Genomic DNA, 22,788 nt, shown 5'->3' with positions numbered 1-22,788 from the left:
CCCACCACTTCATGGGAAATAGATGGGGAAACAGTGGAAACAGTGTCAGACTTTATTTTTCTGGGCTCCAAAATCACTACAGATGGTGACTGCAGCCATGAAATTAAAAGATGCTTACTCCTTGGAAGGAAAGTCATGACCAACCTAGATAGTATATTGAAAAGCAGAGACATTACTTTGCCAACAAAGGTCCGGCTAGGCAAGGCTATGGTTTTTCCTGTGGTCATGTATGGATGTGAGAGTTGGACTGTGAAGAAGGCTGAGCGCCGAAGAATTGATGCTTTTGAACTGTGGTGTTGGAGAAGACTCTTGAGAGTCCCTTGGACTGCAAGGAGATCCAACCAGTCCATTCTGAAGGAGATCAGCCCTGGGATTTCTTTGGGTGAATGATGCTAAAGCTGAAACTCCAGTACTTTGGCCACCTCTTGCGAAGAGTTGACTCATTGGAAAAGACTCTGATGCTGGGAGGGATTGGGGGCAGGAGGAGAAGGGGACGACAGAGGATGAGATGGCTGGATGGCATCACTGACTTGATGGACGTGAGTCTGAGTGAACTCCGGGAGTTGGTGATGGACAGGGAGGCCTGGCGTGCTGCGATTCATGGGGTCGCAAAGAGTTGGACACGACTGAGTGACTGATCTGATCTGATCTGATGGCTTTTTTATTTTTTCATTATGACAGAGGCCTCCTCTCCCTTCAACTTCTCTCACTTTTATTTTCTTCAGTCGGCCTTTGCAGTTACTGCAGTAATAGTGTACCCTAGAGAACTCCTTATAATCGTTCTTAACGTAAATTTCATTATTAATGTATATCCTATTTCCTTGCTCCTCGGTGAACTCTTCCACCACTTTGGCGGATTTCCCCCACAGTGGAATTTCCATTCCACATTTTCACCCCTCTCAGCAAGTAGAATCTCCTGGTATAGGGTTGCGCCAATTACAAACACTTTTAAGTAAAGTCGCCAGTGAGAATATTTTACTATTGCAAATTATTTGTCTTTTACCAAACGCAGCCTTCTAATGGGGGACATTATCACTCAGACTTCTTACCCAATCCTGTAAAATCTCTCTGCAAAATTTTCTACGTTACAGGTTTGTATAATCCGCTTTTATGTTATCTTTCCCCCCTCCCCTTTCTGCCTCTGTGGTACAGCCCAGACACAGGCGCTGAGTAAACTGGATTCCTCTGCTTGTACGGAACTGACCAGTCTCGCAAGATGGCGGCTCCCATTGAGACATATAGCACGGGAGTGGCCATATTGCCTCCTGAACAAAGCCACCCAGGGTGCAGAGTGGGCAAAACTCCACTGTACGGAACAGCGCACGCCGGGGAGCCCCGCGCTTTGCTCACCCAGACAGGAAGCGGGAGAACTCAGCCGTCTTGGGTTAAGCCGTGATGGGCGTTTCTGGAACTGCAGGTCGGAAGGCGGATATGTGTGGTGATGAGTGTCTTTTGAATTGGTAATGGGATAAGAGGGGTCCGTGAGTGTCAGTGATTGGAGACTGATGAAGTCACTGGTAGGGAAGGGATGTAGGATTAGCGTTGGGTTTATTTGGGAATCAGGGATGGGGTTAGCTATAAGATTAGTAATTGGATAACGGTGTGTCAGTGATGGGATTACCTGTGGGATCAGAAATGGTGTATAGGGGGACTGACTGGTGTTGACTGGGTCAGGAATCTAGGGGACTCTGAAGAATCAGTGATTGATGAAGGAGGCTGTGGACTAAATGATGAGGGCGTCCATGTGGCAGTCAGTGATGTGGTGGGCATGGGGGAGTTCTGTGGAGTATGTGATTGCTAGGCCCCAGGATTCAGAGATTTGGAAGAAGAAATAATGACCACGGTATCCTGGATGATAGCCTAGTTTTCGTTTACATAAATTAAAATTTCCACAGGTCATAGGCAACCTTTCAGGTCACATCCCTTCTCAACCCATCACTATGCCCTTAACCTGGTACCCCTAACAAAAATGATCATTTTGAAACAGTAACAAACAAATCAGAAAGGATAGGATTATTATGAAAATTATGATTTTTGTCCTACCTCTGTCTAAATTTATTGAAATCATTTTGTATTTTATTCAAGAAACATTTACTAAACAACTGCTGGATGCCTGGAGGTAAGTATGACTATTTCTCCCAATTGTTTCCTTACAGATCTATTTTGACAAAGCTTAGAATACCCCATATAAAACAGTATCCCTGTGGCTGGAGTACTCAGTTCCTCTGAACCAGTTAAATCTTGTCTATCTGACTCCTTGTGGGACTGAGAAGGATTTACCAGGTATGTACCTTCCTGTATTAGGGTATATTCCCTTGTATCAATGGTCCCAGGTTACTAATATTTTTATATGCAGACATCCATACTGTTGGAATCAAAAAGAAAAGTTTAAACATATTGATTGGCAGAAGTGTCTGCTGAGTTGCAAAGAAAATATAAGAGCTCTTGGGAGATTAGATTTTATCTGCTTATTCCTTTCTAGGGAATACATTTCTCAGTTTTTGATTTGCTCATTAGCTGTTGGGGAACTTATCTTGGTATGTTTGTGTGTGTGTGTGTGTGTGTGTGTGTGTGTGTGTGTTGCCTTATGAACTCCTGCGAATGGAATTGCTGGTTAATGGCAGGGGGGAAATAAGTTGTTAATAAATCAAAAAGAAACATATCTTCACATCCATACAATTAAAAAACCTTGTCCAAGTTCTGTATGATCAAAGTATGTAGTTACAAGAGAGCTTACTTCACATTATACTTGCTAATTTTTCCATGAAGACCACACTATCTTCTCTCACAGGTTTGCTTATCGTCTCCCTAACTTCTGTGGTCGTTGTTTCTAGACTGGTGAATATAGAAGCTGCATTTTGCATCCGATCTGTGAAAATACCCTTCTAATCACCAATTTTGCCTTTTTAGGCATCTGCCATTTTAGAGGAGAGCAGAAAAAGATGAAGTCCCAGGTGAGTTGCTTTAATTTTTAATTTTTTAAATTTCCTTTTTTGGTTCTAAATACAATCAAATGGAAAAGTGAAGATAGCTAAAATTTAGATCAGGGAAAGATAGCCAAAATAAAGATCCAGACCTAGAAAAATTGCTAGGTAATTATGCAGATAATTTGGCTTGAAACCACTTTAAAAAGTTGGTGTACAGTTTTTCTTATCTTTTTGCTGACATCATCAGTTAACATGATTTGCAGTCCTCTAAAGAGAAAGAAGATACATTTCCCATAGGAAGAAATTATTTCTTGCCGTATAAAACTGAAACAACTTTTAGTTTTGGATCTTCCTTTCAGTAATGGGATATACAGTGTTCTCACCAACACTCCTGTGGTAAATGCAATGATAAATTTGTAACTGTATCATAGAGTGATTTCTTTTAGAAGGAAGTTATCATAGCATCATAGCCTGACTCTGTAACTTTATCCTTTAGAGCTGGAGTCATCAGACTATTGCCTGTGGGGCAAATTCAGTTTTCTGTTTTTGTAAATAAAGTTTTACTGGCAGCACAGCCATGTAAAGCCAGGCATTTGTTTACATATTGCCTATGGCTTTTTTTGTACTACAGTGGTAGAGTTGGACAAGCACCATATGGCCTGAAATGCTGAAAATATCTACTTTGCTGAAAATATTTGTTGACCTCTGTTTTAAAGGACTAGACAGAGTATAGAGGCTTCCTGTTGTCCAGTTTTATCTATCAACAAAGTCTAGATAATACAGAATAGATATGTTTTGAATGGTCTTCCAAAATATTTATTTCTTTCAAAAAGTAGTCCTTAAAATATAATTGTCAGGAATTCCCTTGCAGTGATTAGAGCTCTGAGCTTCCACTGAACAGGGCACAGATTCAATCCCTAGTTGAGGAACTAAGATCCACAGCTGAGTCATTTGTAGTGATGTGGATGGACCTAGAGTCCGTCATAGGAAGGACTAAGTCAGAAAGAGAAAAACAAATATCATATATTAATGCATCTTTATGGAATCTGTTAATAGAAAGATGGTACAGATGAGCCTGTTTGCAGGACAGGAATAAGATGCAGATGTAGAAAATGGACATGGGGTGGGAAGGGGAGGGTGAAACAAATTGGTAGAGTAGGATTGACATATACACAACTGTGTAAAATAGACAGCTAGTGGGAAGTTGCTGTATAGCACAGAGAGCTTAGCTTCGTGCTCTGTGATGACCTAGAGCAGTCAGATTGGGGGAAAGTGGGAAAGAGGTTCATGAGGGAGGGAATATATGTGTACATATAGTTGATTTACTTCATTGTACAGCAGAAAATGACACAACATTGTGAAGCAATTATACTCCAATAAAAAAGATAATCATAACCTTACATGAAGGTTACCTTCTTATATGAATAGATGGAATCTAAAAAATTACTATTAATAAATAAATAATTTTAAAAAATATATAATTGTCTTGCAAAGCTTTGGAAAGCAGGGGTTCCTGATGTTCTGAAGATAAGTATGGATTTTTTATTGGCCCAATAGATTCAACTACCATGGCTAATTAACTTGCTTATTCCTTTAGGATTAAAGATTTGTATTTTTTCCATACAGTCCTGAAGTAGAAGTCATCATTTTCACACACATGTATCTTTTCTCCCTCTAACACCTATTCCCCTTCCTTCTCCTCCATCTCTTCCATTCTCTCAGTCACTCAAGCTGTAAATATTCCTTGTAACTGATACAAAAAATATAATTTTCCACTGATAATGTGCTGTATTTTATTCAAAATTAACAAAGCTTATACATATATAGTATATTAAAGCATTCTAGTGTTATTGATAAAGCAAAATTAGAATGTCAGCATTACATTTATGAATTTTCTTATCAGAATGGATTTCCTCTATTTTCTTCATTTATTATCTTTCTCATGTTGCTGTCCTTTAGATCACAGGAATATTATTCAAAGTGTGCAAAACCATTTTTAATTAAATATGAGCTTTATTCTCTATAATTTTCATTCTTTCCTTTTTAGCAGACATGTCTTGAATATTCAGTATATGTCACAGGTGCTGGCTAGCTGTGAAATAACTCAAAATTTAGGCATGGTTCTTTCTTGGGAAGAATACAGAGAAAAATGGGGCAAATAGATGTGGAAACTAACAAAAATACATAAAAGCTCTATAATAGACATGAGAGCAAGGAAATTTTATAGTGGTGAAGGAAGAGCAGCCAGCTTTATAGAGAAAGCAAGAATGAGAGGCTTAAAAAATGATTGAACTTTGGATCATGAAGGAAGTAGGATGAGGATGGGTAACAGCATTTGCAAAAGTAGAAAAGGCTGAGAATTTGAGGAAAACTAAAGTGGAAAAAAAAATAATAAAGTGGAGGTGTTTTGTGGAAAGTTTGTCTAAAGGTGATATTAATGTAATAAAATAAAAAAAGTCTTAATTACAGTATCAAGGAAGGCATTGTGGAGTACAGTGGTCAAAAAACCAAGGTATTGAGTCAGGATACCTGCTTTTAAATCTGACAGTTGACCAGTCATATATATTTAGTGTAACCTTTGGCACAAAGTGACTTAACCACTGTATTATGGGAGTTATCTCATATGTAAAGTGGGAAAACTAAAGGGATTGTTATGGGAACAAACTAAATGTGTGGTAGGTTGATGGTGTGGGATGAGAGAAACCTTAAGATTGAGATGATTGAGATGAGAATAAATAGATAGATAGATAGATAGATAGATAGATGGAACCAAAGGAATCTTTTAAGCAAGGGAATGTTGATATTTAATTTTTTTCATTCTGAAAGAAGCATTTGATAATAGAATAATTAGGGGAAAACCCTTAAAAATAGTTTTAAATAATACAAATCATTTAGATTCCACTATTAGGTGACAACTATTGTGAACATACATAATGGTGACATGATTAAAACCATTAGTTTACCCTCCAGAAATGTCCATGGCTCTACAGTTACCCAAGTCCTTTATTTCAGTGTCATGTCAATAATTTGTTTTGGCTTTTTCATGAATGTTTCCTGCTTATTTCTTAAGTGTATTCTTTTTCAATATTGCTATTATAATTGATGTATTTCATTATATTCCTAGCTATTCCATATATGTAGGAGAATTGTTAGATTTAGAAGAAGCTAAGATTTCTTTCCTCTGAAATGAGGGGATTGGATTAGAGTCTTCAAGAACTCTGACATTCTCTGACTCTCTAAATGTGGCTCTTCTCAAAAAATTTTTATGTGTTGTACTTTAAAAATCCTTCTCTATAATTATTAATAAAAATCCTCCCAGTCAGGTTTTGTTATTATTTTATAGTTTTGGGTATTTTTAAAATTAAAATTTTTCCTCATTCAGAATATATATATTTTTCTTTTTTCTAAGACATAAGATATCATTGTATTATAATTGATATACTTTGTTATGACAGCTAGAACTGGCATTGCCGAGTACCACAAACTGCATGGATTAAATGACAGAAATTTTTTTGTCTCACAGTTCTGGAGGCTGTAAGTCAAATTCAGCTTATCAGCAGGGTTGGTTCCTTCTGAGGGCTCGAGGGAAGGATCTGTTCTAAGTCTCTCTGTTTGGCTTATAGATAACTTATCTTTTCCTCTGGTGTCTTCATTCTATGTGTGTGTGACTCTGTTCAAACGTCTCCTTTTTATATGGATACCAGTTATATTGGGTTAGGGTCCACCCTAATGACTTCATATAACTAATTATATTTGCAAAGGCCCTGTTTCCAAATAAGGTCACATTCTGATGTTCTAGGGGTTGGAACTTCACCTTATGAATTTCTAGGGTATACAGCTCAGTTTCTAGGATACGAATTCAGTTTCTAGGATACAAATTCAACATTATTCTTTTCCTGTTAACTTTCTAGTTGTTTTGGTACTATTCATTGGCTAATACATCTTTCTTTCAGCTATTTTAATGCTGCTTTATCACTTACTAAATTATCATTTGTATTAGGTAGGCATTTTATGATTTACCTCTTTTGTTTTCCTGTCCTGTCTGGCTCTTGTTAAAGGCAGGATTTGACATTGAGTCTCCCAAATACTCTGATACAAAACTAAGTGTAGGTATAATTTTGCATGCTATAGTAGAAATGATAAGAATGATGACTTTAGATTGAACAGGAATATTACTGTTACAGGGATTAGTATCTTTCAAGGATGTGGCTGTGGATTTCACCCAGGAGGAGTGGCAGCAACTAGACTCTGCTCAGAAGACCCTATACAGGGATGTGATGCTGGAGAACTATAGCCACCTAGTCTCAATGGGTAAGAGTGACTTCCCTATATAACTCAGACTTGACCAGTCAAGTACCTTTCCTTACCAGTCACTACAGTTAGGTGGTTCCTGATGTGTATATAATGACTTTGATGATCTTAATACCTTCCCCAATGGAGGTCATTACTTTCTGAAGGTTAAATGAACTACTTCATTGTAGACCTCCTTAAACTGCATCTTCTCTTTTGCCTTCTGTGCAGTCTATCCCAATTCCTCTGATTTCTATTTAATAGGGCATCCAGTTTCCAAACCAGATGTCATTTCCAAGTTGGAGCAAGGAGAAGATCCATGGATCATTAAAAGAGACATACCAAATTGGATCTGTCCATATGAAGGTCAGGCAGATGGGCGACTAGGTAAGTGAAATATTAGTTTGCTTGTTTTGTTTTTATTTTGGTTGATTGATGCCTGAGGCTTATGTTTCTCTCCTTAGTGAATTCTCTTACTCTTTGCTCCTGTACTGAAAATTTAGTTGGCACTCAACAAATAATTAATCAATTAAATAATTGTGAACCTTTATAGGGGATAGCTATTTCTTATTGATTCTATATTCTATTCTTATTGATTCTATTCTATATATTCTATCTTTTGTATTAAATGTATATTATTTTATATATTTAATGCATTTTATGAAAAGGCTTAATAGGCAATAGAAGGCAAATTTCTTCTAAAAACACAGGTTGCATTACAAAATTAAATGTCAAATACTGCTACTGTTTTTAAAAGTTCAGAGAAAATTAGAGTCTAAAGAAATACAACAGAATTTGAAAAGGCATTTTTCAGAGCATGCAGCTGTAGCTGCTTTGAAAGATAAATTGAGTATTGATGATGATGAGAAAGGGAGGTGAAGGCAAACTGTTGGTGAAGGTGGGCAAGAAGAATATATGAACAAAACCTAGAAGATAGGGAAATACGGCTTTTCTGGGAGAACTTTGCTAGTTTTATTTGATAATATATAGAAGGAACAGTGGAATTCAAGCTTGGATTCTTGGCGTGACTCTGGTACTGAATCCACAGCATGATCTTGGGTTTTTCTCTTGTTTATATTAGTTGTTAATTAGGAAAGTAGAATAAGAGGAGATTAAATATTTTGAGTACAGAAGAGACCTTGTTTCTTCAGCTAGAGGTGGCAGGATAATACTAGCCAAGTATATAACAGATGGTTTATAAAATAAATGAATTTGAATGGTGAAAAGCATTTACATTCTGAAAGCAGGAGAAATGAAAAGATTCTAAAAGAGTAATCCAAGATTAGAGTGATAATAACTCAGATAGTTTTCTGTTTCCTTCAGGTCTAGTTTTTTCATGAATATTTCTCTTTAACATCTTTGTCTATTTATTACCCTGATCATAGTGTATGTTTTACTGTCTTCTGAAATGGCACCTCGTCCCTGTTTGGGTTCATCACCTTTATTAGATCAATCATTTTTTATACTCCTCTGTGTTCTGTTAATTATTCTTTATGACTTTTTAATTTTCCTTTTTTTTTAGACAGGAAGAGTAACCTTGACAACCCCCAATCATGTATTTTGGGGTCTGTTTCCTTCCATAATAAGATATTGAAAGGAGTCATAAAGGATGGTTCATTATACTCCATTTTAAAAGTCTGTCAAAGTGATGGCCAGTTACAGAGATGTCAGAAAAACAGACTTTCCAGACAAGTAACAGTCATCAATAACAAAACAATGACTGTAGAGTCAGACTACAGATATGATGCACTGAGGAAAATATTTAAAGAGTGCATAGAGTCAGATGCTTCAAGAAACAGACCCTATAACTATGATTCCTTTAAAAAGAACTCGAAATCTAATATTGACCTACCTAGTTGTAACAAGAACAATTCAAGAACAAACCTTGATGAAAGTTTTGAATGTGGAAAATCATTCATCCACAATGTGGCCAATTCTAACCTTGAGAAGCTTCACAATGGAGTAATTCCCTATAATGATAATGAGCATGGAAATATTTTCAGCAAGAAACAATCCATTATTCATTATCAGAATGTTGACACCAAGGAGAAAACCTGTGTGTGTATTACATGTGGAAAAGCCTTTGCTAAGAAGTCACAGCTCATTGTACATCAACGAATTCATACTGGGAAAAAACCATATGATTGTGGTGCATGTGGGAAAGCCTTCAGTGAGAAGTTTCACCTCATTGTACATCAGAGAACTCATACTGGGGAGAAACCTTATGAATGTTCTGAATGTGGAAAAGCCTTCTCTCAAAAATCATCCCTTATTATACATCAGAGAGTTCATACTGGAGAAAAACCATACGAATGTAGTGAATGTGGAAAAGCCTTCTCCCAGAAATCACCCCTCATTATACATCAGAGAATTCACACTGGAGAGAAACCTTATGAATGTAGAGAGTGTGGTAAGGCCTTCTCCCAGAAGTCACAACTGATTATACATCATAGAGCTCATACTGGAGAGAAGCCCTATGAGTGTACTGAATGTGGGAAAGCCTTCTGTGAGAAGTCCCACCTCATTATACATAAAAGAATTCACACTGGGGAGAAACCCTACAAATGTGCTCAGTGTGAGGAAGCCTTCAGCAGAAAGACAGAACTCATTACACACCAGTTAATTCATACTGGGGAGAAACCTTATGAATGTACTGCTTGTGGGAAGACCTTCTCCCGAAAGTCACAGCTCATTATACATCAGAGAACGCATACTGGAGAGAAACCCTATAAATGCAATGAATGTGGAAAAGCCTTCTGTCAGAAATCACATCTCATTGGACATCAGAGGATACACACAGGAGAAAAACCTTTTGTTTGTACTGAATGTGGGAAAGCCTTCTCTCAAAAGTCTCACCTCCCAGGTCATCAGAGGATTCATACAGGAGAGAAACCATATGTATGTTCTGAATGTGGAAAGGCGTTTTCTCAGAAGTCAGATCTTGTTTTACATCGGAGAATTCACACTGGGGAAAGACCCTATCGGTGTGCTGTATGTGGGAAAGCTTTCATCCAGAAATCACAACTCACTGTACATCAGAGAATTCATAGCAGTGGTAAAAATCATAGTGAACTAAAAACACAGACAAGCCTTCAGTATTAGCTCAAGGCTTAATATATAACAGGAACTTGATGAATTTGATAAATTTCTTGACAGCGTCTTTATAGAGAAAATTTTACAAGAGAATTCATATCTGTAATGTGGTGATACCTAACTCAGCAGACATGATGGAAAATAATTACATAAATTAAGGCCATTTCACCATAGCATGTAGAGCTTTTAAAGTTATGAATTGAATGGTTAGTAGAACAAATTATGTATATAGAATGTTGGCAAAGTATATATTCCTTATTATGCCCCATAACAATAAACATTGTGAAATTGCTAATATTAACTTGGCATCATTTTGGTCATATACATTAATTCCCTATAAAGGACATGAAGAAAGCTTGATTAAAAAAAATCATTTCCAAGAAACTGCATTAACAAGGAAAGGCTTGGGAGTTCCCTAATAATAGGACTCAACAATTTCACTGCTGTGGCCCAGGTTCAGTTCCTGGTCAGGGAACTAAGATCAAGTTGCACAGTGAGACCAAAAAAAAGTGGGGTGAGGGGCTTAGGATGACCCCCTAAAGATACATGTAAAATTCTTATACGAAGATGGAAGGATAGGTTGATCAGATCCAGCAAAGATGATAGTTGCACATTTTCCCATTTCAAGCATATTAGTTGATCTGTATCTTTGGAAGAATCCTTTTGAAACTGATGCTTCTTGACCATGTCTCCTAGTCCTCTTGAAACATTTATTTTTCCTTACTGAAAATTTGGTATCATGGAAAGACTTTGGTACTGAACCACATTGTCTGGGTTTTAATCCTGGCTCAACTACTCAAAAGATTGTATGACTTCAGGCAAGCCTGCTTTACCTATCTGAATATTTTTTCTTACTGGTAAATAGAAGTACAGTGTAGAGCACATTTTCAGTTAACATTAGTTCTTTTTATCTTTTGTCCGTCAGTTTCCACTTGATTCCTTCACATTTCATGCCCACCTTATCTGTTTCCTGCATGGTGTGAATTGTCTATTATAAAACTGGATGAGAATTTCTGCAGGGGGAGAAGGCATGCCTGACAGAGAGGGATGTGGGAGCCTGTGTGGGCAAATTTCTGATCTCATTATGAGCACTGAGTTGAGAGCACTGACATCGGATATAACTGACCATTCGTATCTTAGATAGAAGGTCTAAGATTGAGCTACTCTGAAACTTCCTCTTGAAACATGTCCTAACTGCTCTTATGGAGACATGAGAATGACTAAGGATCATATTGAGAATATAGAGAAATTTGGTGAGGAGAGTGTTTCGTATAGTGACAGCTTTGGACCTTATGTAGGTTTGAACAGTTGCATGGTTCCTACCTTATAGACTTCCTGTTTGATCCTTCCACCATCACAACGCCCAGGCAGCCTCATTGATCTGATAATAGATTTCTATAAAATCTAATTTCAGATTTAGCATTTTGCCTTCTTGTTTAACCTTTACCAGTTCTTTTTCTCCCCAGCATTTTACTAGAGGAGCTAGCCAGTACAGTTAGGCAAGAAAAAGAAATCATAGGCATATTCAGGTTCTACAGAGACTTAAAGTTATTGAAAAGATTTGAATACAACTAAATAAGAAAAAAAGCCAATTCTATATTATCTATTCCAGAAAAGAGGAGGGATCCCTGACATACTTTATGAGACTACCATTATCTTGATGCTAAAGCCAGAGATATTACAAGAAAATACTTAGTGGCCAATATTTTTCCTGAACATAGCCATAGCCATTCTTAATAGACTATTTGCAAATCAGATCTAGAAATATATTTTTTAAAAAAGGTGCATCATGGGCAAGCAGAGTTTCATTCAAGAATGCAAAGTTGGTCCAGTATACAAAGAAAAGATTTTGGTATATTTCCACATACCAAGAGCCTAGAAAGTATAACTATATGGTCATTTCTATATATAGGGGGAAATTATTTGACAAAAATATATCAATTTAGAATAAAACCCAGTAACAGAATAGAGGCCAGCTTCCTCAAATAGTTGAAGGACATCTATAGAACATCTAAAGTTAGTATATTTAATAGTGAAAGACTGCCTCAAGATTGGGAAAAAGTTAAAGATGTCTGCTGTACTTTCCTTGGTGAATATTGTACTGGTGATCTTAGCCAGTGCAGTAGGGAAAGCGAAAAGACAGGGGTGGGGTGGAATAGGGGAGTGGAGTATAGTCAGGAAAGGAAAATAAAAGTGTCTTTATTTACAGACAACATGGTCTACACAGAAGATTTCAAAAGCTATAAAAACTCTAGGGACTTCCCTGGTGGGCCAGTGCTCCACACTCCCAATGCAGGGGGCACAGGTTTGAAACCTGGTTGGGGAATTTAGATCCTGCATGCCTCATGATGTGGCTGAAAAGTAAGTTAATTTTTAAAAATCTACTAGACCTGATAAATGGGCTTCACAAAATATCTAAGTAAACAAGGAGATATTCTATATTTACAGATGAAAAGATTCAATATTGATAAGGTATGAACTTTCCTCAAATTGATCTATATATTTATTGCAATCACCCACAGAAAAGATCTCAGCAGGCATTTGTGTAGAATTTGACAACCAGATTCCAAAATTTATATGAAAATACAAAAGACCTAGAATAAACAAGGTATCTTTGAAAAGAAACAAACTCATATTACCTGATTTCAAGGCTTATTTTAAAGTTAGAGTAATCAAGTACTGTCATAAGTATTGTCATAAGAATAGATAGGTCAATGAAATAGTATAATCTAGAAATTAAACCACACATACAACAGATTTTTAACAAAGTTGTCAAGGTAACTCAATGGACGAAAGATAGTCCTTTCAATAGACAATGCTGGAACATTTGGAAATCCATGTGCAAAAAAACAAAACAAAACCCCTTGATTCCTAGCTCATACTCATATAAAAATCAATTTGAAAAAAAATCATGAGCATAAAATACCCATAAAATTCTCTTTATGTTATCTTTGCAGATGAATTCTTGACATATTTCCCCACATTGATTCTTAATATTTTAGGTATCATTTTTGTTTTGTTGCCAGCTCTACATCATAATGCTTACACACCAGGCACAGCTAGGTTAGTATCATTTCTATTCATGTAGTTATAGTCAGGAGTTTCACCTTCCTCTTGTGCTGGTTAAGTCTCTCAATGTTTGAGTCCTTATCTGCAGTAGCCCCGGAGGAACCCATTCAATCATTTTGATAAGGACTTTCAGTGATACAACATATGATGCAAATTGAGGGTTCTGCATTCTAATGGCTTGTGCTCTAACTAAACTACAGAGGTTTTAATATGTTTCTGTGATAGGGAAATACTGAATTTCTGACTTGGTGAGGAGATTGAAAATTAATAGAATTCTCTAGGAAATCATTGTTACTGTCCAGCAGCTAGTTTTGTGAATTTAGAGCTGTGAGGGATCTCAGGTAATCCTTGAGATGGTAATCCGGGATCATCTTCATTCTAAAGGACTGAACTACTTTCTCACCATCATCACCTTGTTGGTAATAGGCAGCACACTCATCATGGCCTGTCTCTTTACCAGTGCATGCCATTGTCACCACAGCCTCCTCTCAGAGTCTTCACCAAACTGAAAAAGAGGGCATCTTTATACAAAGGCTGGTATCAATATTTTAAAGCCAGAAAACTGCTTTAAAGGTCAGCACACATTTTCCATCTTTAAAAGAAAACAGAAAAACTGTCTTTAATTCCTTTATACATAAGAGAAAATCGAGATATTAAGAGTAAAAGCAAAACAAAGAGTAACTTGGTTTCCACTCATCAGAAATCATAATTCAAACCCAGATATTCTGATGCCAGAGTCTACACACTTAACCACTGTGTTAGACTGCCCCTCTTTCTATTGTAGGCTGTTTCTTTTTTTTTTTTTACTTTACAATATTGTATTGGTTTTGCCATATATCAAAATGAATGCGCCACAGGTATACATGTGTTCCCCATCCTGAACCCTCCTCCCTCCTCCCTCCCCATACCATCCCTCTGGGTCGTCCCAGTGCACCAGCCCCAAGCATCCAGTATTGTGCATCGAACCTGGACTGGCGACTCATTTCATATATGATATTATACATGTTTCAATGCCATTCTCCCAAATCTTCCCACCCTCTCCCTCTCCCACAGAGTCCAAAAGACTGTTCTATACATCAGTGTCTCTTTTGCTGTCTTGTATACAGGGTTATTTCTACCATCTTTCTAAATTCCTTATATATGCGTTAGTATACTATATTGGCATTTTTCTTTCTGGCTTACTTCACTCTGTATAATAGACTCCAGTTTAATCCACCTCATTAGAACTGATTCAAATGTATTCTTTTTAATGGCTGAGTAATACTCCATTGTGTATATGTACCACAGCTTTCTTATCCATTCATCTGCTGATGGACATCTAGGTTGCTTCCATGTCCTGGCTATTATAAACAGTGCTGCAATGAACATTGGGGTACACGTGTCTCTTTCCCTTCTGGTTTCCTCAGTGTGCATGCCCAGCAGTGGGATTGCTGGATCATAAGGCAGTTCTATTTCCAGTTTTTTAAGGAATCTCCACACTGTTCTCCATAGTGGCTGTACTAGTTTGCATTCCCACCAACAGTGTAAGAGGGTTCCCTTTTCTCCACACCCTCTCCAGCAGTTATTGCTTGTAGACTTGGATCGCAGCCATTCTGACTGGCGTGAAATGGTACCTCATAGTGGTTTTGATTTGCATTTCTCTGATAATGAGTGATGTTGAGCATCTTTTCATGTGTTTGTTAGCCATCTGTATGTCTTCTTTGGAGAAAGGTTTATTAAGGAATCTGCCCATTTTTTGATTAGAGTGTTTTTTTTATTTTGAGCCACCTGTGCTGTTTGTAAAATTTGGAGATTAATCTCTGTTAGTTGCATTGTTTGCAAATATTTTCTCTCACTTTGTGGCTTGTCTTCTTTTTTTAATGGTTTCCTTTGCTGTGCAAAAGCTTTTGAGTTTAATTTGGTCCCATTTGTTTATTTTTATTTCCATTATGCTAGGAGATGGATCGAAAAAGATATTCCTGCAGTTTATGTTAGAGAGTGTCCTGCCTATGTTTTCCTCTAAGAGTTTCATAGTATCTGGTCTTAAACTTAAGTCTTTAATCCATTTTGAGTTTATTTTTGTGTATAGTGTTAGAGAATGTTATAATTTCATTCTTTTAGATGTAGCTGTCCAGTTTTCCCAGCACCACTTATTGAAGAGGCTGTCTTTTCTCCATTGTATATTCTTGCCTCTTTTGTTGTAGATTAATTGACAATAGATGTATGGGTTTATTTCTGGGCTTTCTCTCCTGTTTTGCTGATATGTATTTCTGTTTCTGTGCCAGTACCATGGTGTTTTGATGACTGTAGCTTTGTAATGTAGTCTGAAGTCAGGAAGCATAATTCCTCCAGCTTTGTTTTTCTTTCATTTTTCTTTCTCAAAATTGCTTTGACTATCTGGGGTCTTTTGTACCTCTATACAAATTAAGATTTTTTTTTTGTTCTAGTTCAACCAGATTACCAATGAAAAGTTCCATTGGTAATTTGATAGAGTTTGCATTAAATCTGTAGATTGCCTTGGGTAGTATAGTCTTTTAAAAAATATTTTTTCTTCTAATCCAAAAGCATGGTATATCCTTCCATTTGTTTGTGTCATCTTCAATTTATTTTATTTGCATCTTAGAGTTTTTCAACTACAGTTCTTATGCCTCCCTAGGTAGGTTTATCTCTATGGAATTTTATTATTTTTGATGCAATGGTAAATAGAATTGTTTCTTTAATTTCTGTTCTTTCATTGTTAGTGTATACTATTGCAACAGATGTCTGTGTATTAATTTTGTACTCTGCAATTTTACTGAATTCTTTGATGAGCTCTAGTAGTTTTCTGGTAGCATCTTTAGACTTTTCAATATATAATATCATGTCATCTTCAAACAGTGACAGTTTTACTTTTTCTTTTTCAATTTGGATTCTTTTTTTTTTTTTCTGACTGCCATGGCTGGGATTTCCAAGACCACGTTGAATAAAAATGGCAAGAATGGACATCCTTGTCTTGTTCCTGAATTTAGTGGAAAGGCTTTCAACTTTTCACCATTGAGAATAATGTTAGCTGTAGGTTTGTCATGTATAGCCTTTATTGTGTTGAGGTAGGTTCCCTCTATTTCCACTTTCTAGAGAGTTTTTAAGCGTAAATTGGTACTGAATTTTGTGAAGAGATTTTTCTGGATCTATTGAGAGGATTTTATGGTTTTTATTTTTCAATTTGTTAATGAGGTGTATCACACTGAATGATTGTAGATATTGAAAAATCCTTGTATCCCTATGATAAATTTCACTTGATCATGGTGTATGATTTGGTTTGCTAGTATTTCATCGAGTACTTTTGTGTCTGTGTTCATCAGTTACGTTGGAATGTAATTTTCTTTTTTTTATGATATCTTTATCTGACTTTGGTATCAGATTAATGGTGACCTCAGAGCAGAAGCTTGGGAGTGGTCCTTCCTCTGTAAATTTTTGAAAGAGTTTCAGAAAGATAGGTGCTAACTCTTCACTAAATTGTTTGATAGAATTTGCCTGTGAAACCATCTGCTCCTGGACTTTTGTTTGTTGGAAGTTTTTAAATCACTATTTCAATTTCAGTGCTTGTTATTGGTCTGTTCATATTTTCTATTTCATCCTGCTTCAGTCTTGGGAGATTGTGCCTTTCTAAGAATGTGTCTATTGCTTCTTGATTGTGCATTTTATTGATGTATAGTTGCTTGTAGTAGTCTCTTATTATGCTATGTATTTCTGCAATGCCAGTTGTAACTTTTCCTTTTTCACTTCTAATTTTATTGATTTGAGCCCTCTCACTTTTTCTCTTAATGAGTCTGGCTACAGGTTTATCAATTTTATCTTTTCAGAGAACCAGCTTTTAGTTTCATTGATCCTTTCTATTGTTTTCTTTGTCTCTATTTCATTTATTTCTGCTCTAACCTTTATGATTTCTTTCCTTCTACTAACTTAGGGTTTTGTTTATTCTTCTTTCTCTAGTGGCTTTAGGTGTGAAGATTGGGTTGTTTATTTGGGATTGTTTCTTGTTTCCTGAGGTAAGATTGTATTGCTATAAACTTCCCTCTTAGAACTGCTTTTGCAGCATTTCTTAGGCTTTGACTCATTGTGCTTTCATTTTTATTTGTCTCTAGGTATTTGCTGATTTCCTCTTTCATTTCTTCAATAATCCATTGGTTGTTTCATAGCATATTGTTTAGACTCTAGGTGTTTGTATTTGTTTTTTTTTTTTTTTCCTTGTAGTTGATTTCTAATCTCATAGCATTGTGGTCAGAACAGATGCTTGATATGACTTCAGTTTTCTTAATTTTATCAGGGCTTGCTTTGTGGTCCAGCATCTGCTAAATCCTGCAAAATGTTTCATGTGTACTTTAAAAGAATGTGTATTCTGCTGCTTTTGGAAGGAATGCTCTATGAATATCAGTGAAGCCCACCCAGTCTCATGTCATTTAAGGTCTGTGTTTCCTTATTGTTTTTCTGTCTGGTTGATCTGTCCATTGATGAATGGGGTGTGACAATCCCCCACTACTGTTGTGTTAACTGTTGATTTCAGACAAATTCAATTGTAGTTGGAGTTCTTAATCCCTCTCAGTGATTAATAGAACAAGGAAATAAACAATTAGCAAGGATATAGTAGATAGAATTGAACACCACTATCAACCAACCTGACTTAACTGACATTTGTAGAACATTTTACCCAACAGTGGCAGAATACACATCTGCATACAGAACATTTACCAAGGTAAGTCATGCTGCTGCTTTTGCTGCTAAGTTGCTTCTGTCGTGTCCAACTCTGTGTGACCCCGTAGACGGCAGCCCACCAGGCTCCCCTGTCCCTGGGATTCTCCAGGCAAGAACACTGGAGTGGGTTGCCATTTCCCTTTCCATTGCATGAAAGTGAAAAGTGAAAGTGAAGTTGCTCAGTCGTGTCCGACTCTTAGCGACCCCATGGACTGCAGCCCACCAGGCTCCTCCGTCCATGGGATTTTCCAGGCAAGAGTACTGGAGTGGGGTGCCATTGCCTTCTCTGGTAAGTCATACTACAAGGTCATTAAAAAAAAATTAGAAAGGAAATGAAGTATTCTGAACTGAATGAAAATTAAGCACAATGGATCTAAATTTTTGAAAAGCCTCTAAAGCAATACTAAGAGGGAACTATAAAGTGCTAAATGTGTACATTGGAAAAGGTGAAAGGTCATAAATCAATGACTCAGTTTCCACCTTAAGAAATTAGAAAAAGGAAAAAGTGAAACCCATTATAAATCAGAAGAAAGGAAATAATTGAGTTCAGCAAGGATTAAATGGAAGAAATAGAAAAAATAAAAACAAAAGTTGAGAAGGCCAGCATTACCCTGATACAAACCAGAGGTATAAAAGGTAAAACAGAGCAATACTGCTGTTGCTAAGTTGCTTCAGTCGTGTCCGACTCTGTGTGACCCCATAGACAGCAGCCCACCAGGCTCCCTCACTAGAATAGGTTTTGAAATTCTAAACAAAATTTTACCAAAATTATTCCTTCATTATATAAGTGAGATAATACATCAAGACTAAGTGGGTTTTCGGAGAATGCAATGGCAGCCCACTCCAGTACTCTTGCCTGGAAAATCCCATGGATGGAGGAGCCTGGTAGGCTGCAGTCCATGGGGTCTCGAAGAGTCGGACACGACTGAGTGACTTCACTTTCACTTTTCACTTTCATGCATTGGAAAAGGAAATGGCAACCCACTCTAGTGTTCTTGCCTGGAGAATCCCAGGGACAGGGGAGCCTGGTGGGCTGCCATCTATAGGGTTGCACAAAGTTGGACACGACTGAAGCGACTTAGCAGCAGCAGCAGCAGCAAGTGGGTTTTATTTCAGAAGTGCCAGGTTGGATTAACATTTGAAATTCAGTCAGTGGAAGCCACCACAGTGATAAACTAAAAAAGAATATGGTATCTAAGTAGATGTAGAAAAAGTACCTGACAAAGTTCAACATCTGTGAAAACAAATTTCTTTATTCAGATAATAAGTGCAAAACCAAGAGCTAGCATCATACTTAATGGGAACAGATGAACCATCTTCCCTCTAACATCAAGAACAAGAAAAGGATGACTTCTATTACTTTCATTCAGTAATGTACTGGAGGCCCTAGCTGATACTATAAGCCAAGAAAGTAAAATGACATCCTGTTTGGGAAAGAAGAAGTTTAATTCCCCTTATTCATACATCATATGCTCATCTATGTAGAAAATCATAAGTAATCTACAAAAAGAGCTATTAGAACTAAAAAGTGAATTTAGCAAGGACATTGTATACAAGATCAAAATACAAAAATCAAATTATAGGCATATACTAAAAACACAAATTGAAATTTAAAAAGCAGTACTTACAATAGCATTAGAAATATGAGATATGAATACAACTAACAAAATGTGTACAATATTGTACCTATACTCCGAAATCTGTAAAACATTGCTGAGAGAAACAAAAAGGACAAAAATAATGGAGAAATATATCCGATTTGTTGGTTAGAAGACTCAATATAGTTAAGATATCAGGTCTCTCTAAATTGGTCTATACATTCAACACAATCCCTACCAGTATTTCAGCAGACAACTGTCTTTTTTGGTAGAATTTGACAGACTGATTTTAAAATTCATATGGTGATGCAAAAGACCTAAAATAGCCAAAAAATTCTTATAAAGGAAGTATAAATTTGGAGAACTTACTACATAATTTCATGTTTTTCTTTAGTGTTAGTAAAATCTAGATGACCTCACTTATACAATAATCTGAAATAGACACAATTTTATGGTGTAAGAAATCAGCATTTGCCTCAGTGAGTGGATTAGCTGAGAGGGAACATAAAGGAAATTTCTCACTTGATGGAAATGTTGTGTATTCTGATATGGTTATGCATTTCTTAATACTCATCAAACAATATCATTTAAAACTCTGCACTTCAGTATGGGTTAATTATATCACAAGAGGAACTCCCTGGCAGTCCAATGGTTAGGACTCTGGGCTTCCACCTCAGGGACCACAGTTTTGATCCCTGTCAGGGAACTAAGATCCCACATGCTGCATGGTGCAGCCAAAGGAAAATATATATATATATACCACAAGGAAAGAAACAAGACAAGAAGAAAATCATATTATAAATTTAAAAAATTTATCATTAGAAATGAAACTTATACTAAAAGAACAGACTATGAAAGGTGCAACTTTCTTAGTATTTTCAAATAATAGTTCATAGTGTTCTGAGGTTCTGATCTCTTAGAAAATGATCTTCATAAGTAATTATAAAACATTATTTGGAAAAGCTTCTCTATTATCTGTATTTGTTGGATATTTCCTCCTTTTTAGAACGTATACTTACGTGGAAACTTAGTCTCCTTCCTTTAGTTAGTAGCAGAGGTTTCTTGTCCAGCTTTCTTGGATCACATGTGAATACAAAAAACAAAGCTGTTGGTTGTGTCCTGTTTTCAGAATTTCAGACTTCCCTGAGTTAACCAGGCCAGGTTAAAAATGTAAAAATGTAATTTTTACATTTATAATTTTACTGTGATGATCACATTAAGAGTTATGTTAAAATGTAAATTTCAGTTCAGTTCAGTCACTCGGTTGTGTCTGACTCTTTCCAATGCCATGGACTGCAGCATGCTAGGCTTCCCTGTCCCTCATCAACTCCCAGAGGCTACTCAAACTCATGTCCATCACAGTGCTGCCTGAAAACTTGAAATTCCTGGCCAGTGGGCAGAAGTGTATGTTCAATGTGGAAGAAGAAAAAGAGACCCATGTCCCTCTCAACACAAGTGGTTTTGCCCCAGAAGCTATCTGTGACCAACTGCCTGAAACCCAGGAAGAATGCTGCTGTCCTCAACCAGATCTATGAGGAAAGAGGATCTAATGACTGGTTTGACATAGATAAAAATCTGCCTGCCAAGCTGAGCAGGTTAAAAATGAATGTGACTTCTCTGGGTACAGCCCGCAAATGCCTCCACTGGAGGAAAAGTCAGGGCCAGGGCTCCAGCTGCAGTCTCTCGGAGGCCAGAGATGCCACACCTTGAGTAAGATGGGCCAGTTCACCTACTCTAGGCACCAAGGGGTGATAGTAAGGGATCTCCTGGTGGTGAGGGGACAGCAGGACCAGCACAAGCTGAGTCGCCAAGTGACAAAGCCAGCCCAGTAAGAACCATGTGGCTACAGCAGCTACAACAGGTGCATAGGCCATGTGCTTCTTGCAACTTGGTAACTCATCTCACTGAGAAGTTGAAACTCAGGAGCCTCTACCTCTCTCCTTGCTTCATGAGAGCACCAAGTACACCATTGATCCACAGAAAGGCTTGCTGTTTTCTAGTGTGAAAGTCCATGAGAACTTCATGTAGGAAATTCACATCAACTCCACAGGAAACGTGGGGCAGCCTCCAGAATTGGGTGGCTTAGTTTTTCTCTGATCACCTGACAGACACTACCACTGAATTGAATGGAATAAAGAGCTAGAACTCGAAAAATAACATGTGACAGCTACATCTGTGTGCAAAGACCATCTCTGTGACCACCCCATGGAAACCCTAGGAGGAGCTGCTGTGCCCTCAGCCTGGCCATCTGCCGCATCATTTGACTGTGGCCCAGCCTGAGTACTAGCACTAGGTCTCAGAGTAGTGGGACCCATTCACCTCACTGTTCCCCTTGTCACTATTGAAATTGCCATATGAACAATTATTACCAGTTTCATTTATGTGCCTGTCGATGTGGCAATATGTAGTCTTTGTACCTGCTGCTAGACAGTGCTTTCCCAAGTGAAATTCTTGTGTAATTTTTATATTTATAATTTTACTGTGATGATCACATTAAAAGTTATATTAAAATGTAAATTTCAGTTCAGTTCAGTCGCTCGGTTGTGTCTGACTCTTTGCGACTCCATGGACTCGAGCATGCTAGGCTTCCCTGTCCCTCACTAACTCCCAGAGCCTACTCAAACTCATATCCATCACGTTGGTGATGCCATCCAACCATCTTATCCTCTGTTGTCCCCTTCTCCTCCCGCCTTCGATCTTTCCCATCATCAGGGTCTTTTCCAGGAGTCAGTTCTTTGCATCAGGTGGCCAAAGTATTGGAGTTTCAGCTTCAACATCAGTCTTTCCAATGAATATTCAGGACTGATTTCCTTTAGGATGAACTAGTTGGATCTCCTTGCTGTCTAAGGAACCCTCAAGAGTCTTCTCCAACACCATAGTTCAAAAGCATCAATTCTTTGATGCTCAGCTTTCTTTATAGACCAACTCTTACATCCATGCATGACTACTGGAAAAACCATAGCTTTAACTAGATGGACCTTTGTTAGTAAAGTAATGTCTTTGCTTTTTAATGAGCTGTCTAGGTTTGTCATAGCTTTTCTTCCAAGGAGCAAGCGTCTTTTAATTTCATGGCTGCAGTACAATCTGCAGTGATTTTCGAG

The 22,788-nt window shown here is 37.3% G+C and overlaps 1 protein-coding gene across 1 annotated transcript; it reads left to right on the top strand.

Moving 5' to 3' along the window:
* The first annotated feature begins 1,301 nt into the window (after window positions 1-1,301).
* ZNF300 (zinc finger protein 300) lies at window positions 1,302-10,570 on the top strand. Its single transcript, XM_010850584.1, has 6 exons — window positions 1,302-1,417; window positions 2,157-2,283; window positions 2,911-2,954; window positions 7,112-7,238; window positions 7,482-7,604; window positions 8,740-10,570. The coding sequence occupies exons 3-6, from the start codon at window positions 2,943-2,945 to the stop codon at window positions 10,317-10,319; spliced, it is 1,842 nt and encodes a 613-aa protein (XP_010848886.1). The 5' UTR covers window positions 1,302-1,417; window positions 2,157-2,283; window positions 2,911-2,942; the 3' UTR covers window positions 10,320-10,570.
* The last annotated feature ends 12,218 nt before the right edge of the window (window positions 10,571-22,788 follow it).

The sequence above is a fragment of the Bison bison genome, unplaced genomic scaffold, assembly GCF_000754665.1.
Source record: "Bison bison bison isolate TAMUID 2011002044 unplaced genomic scaffold, Bison_UMD1.0 scf7180017864291, whole genome shotgun sequence".
In the NCBI taxonomy this organism is placed as follows: domain Eukaryota; kingdom Metazoa; phylum Chordata; class Mammalia; order Artiodactyla; family Bovidae; genus Bison; species Bison bison.
This window is presented reverse-complemented; position numbering and strand designations above follow the sequence as displayed.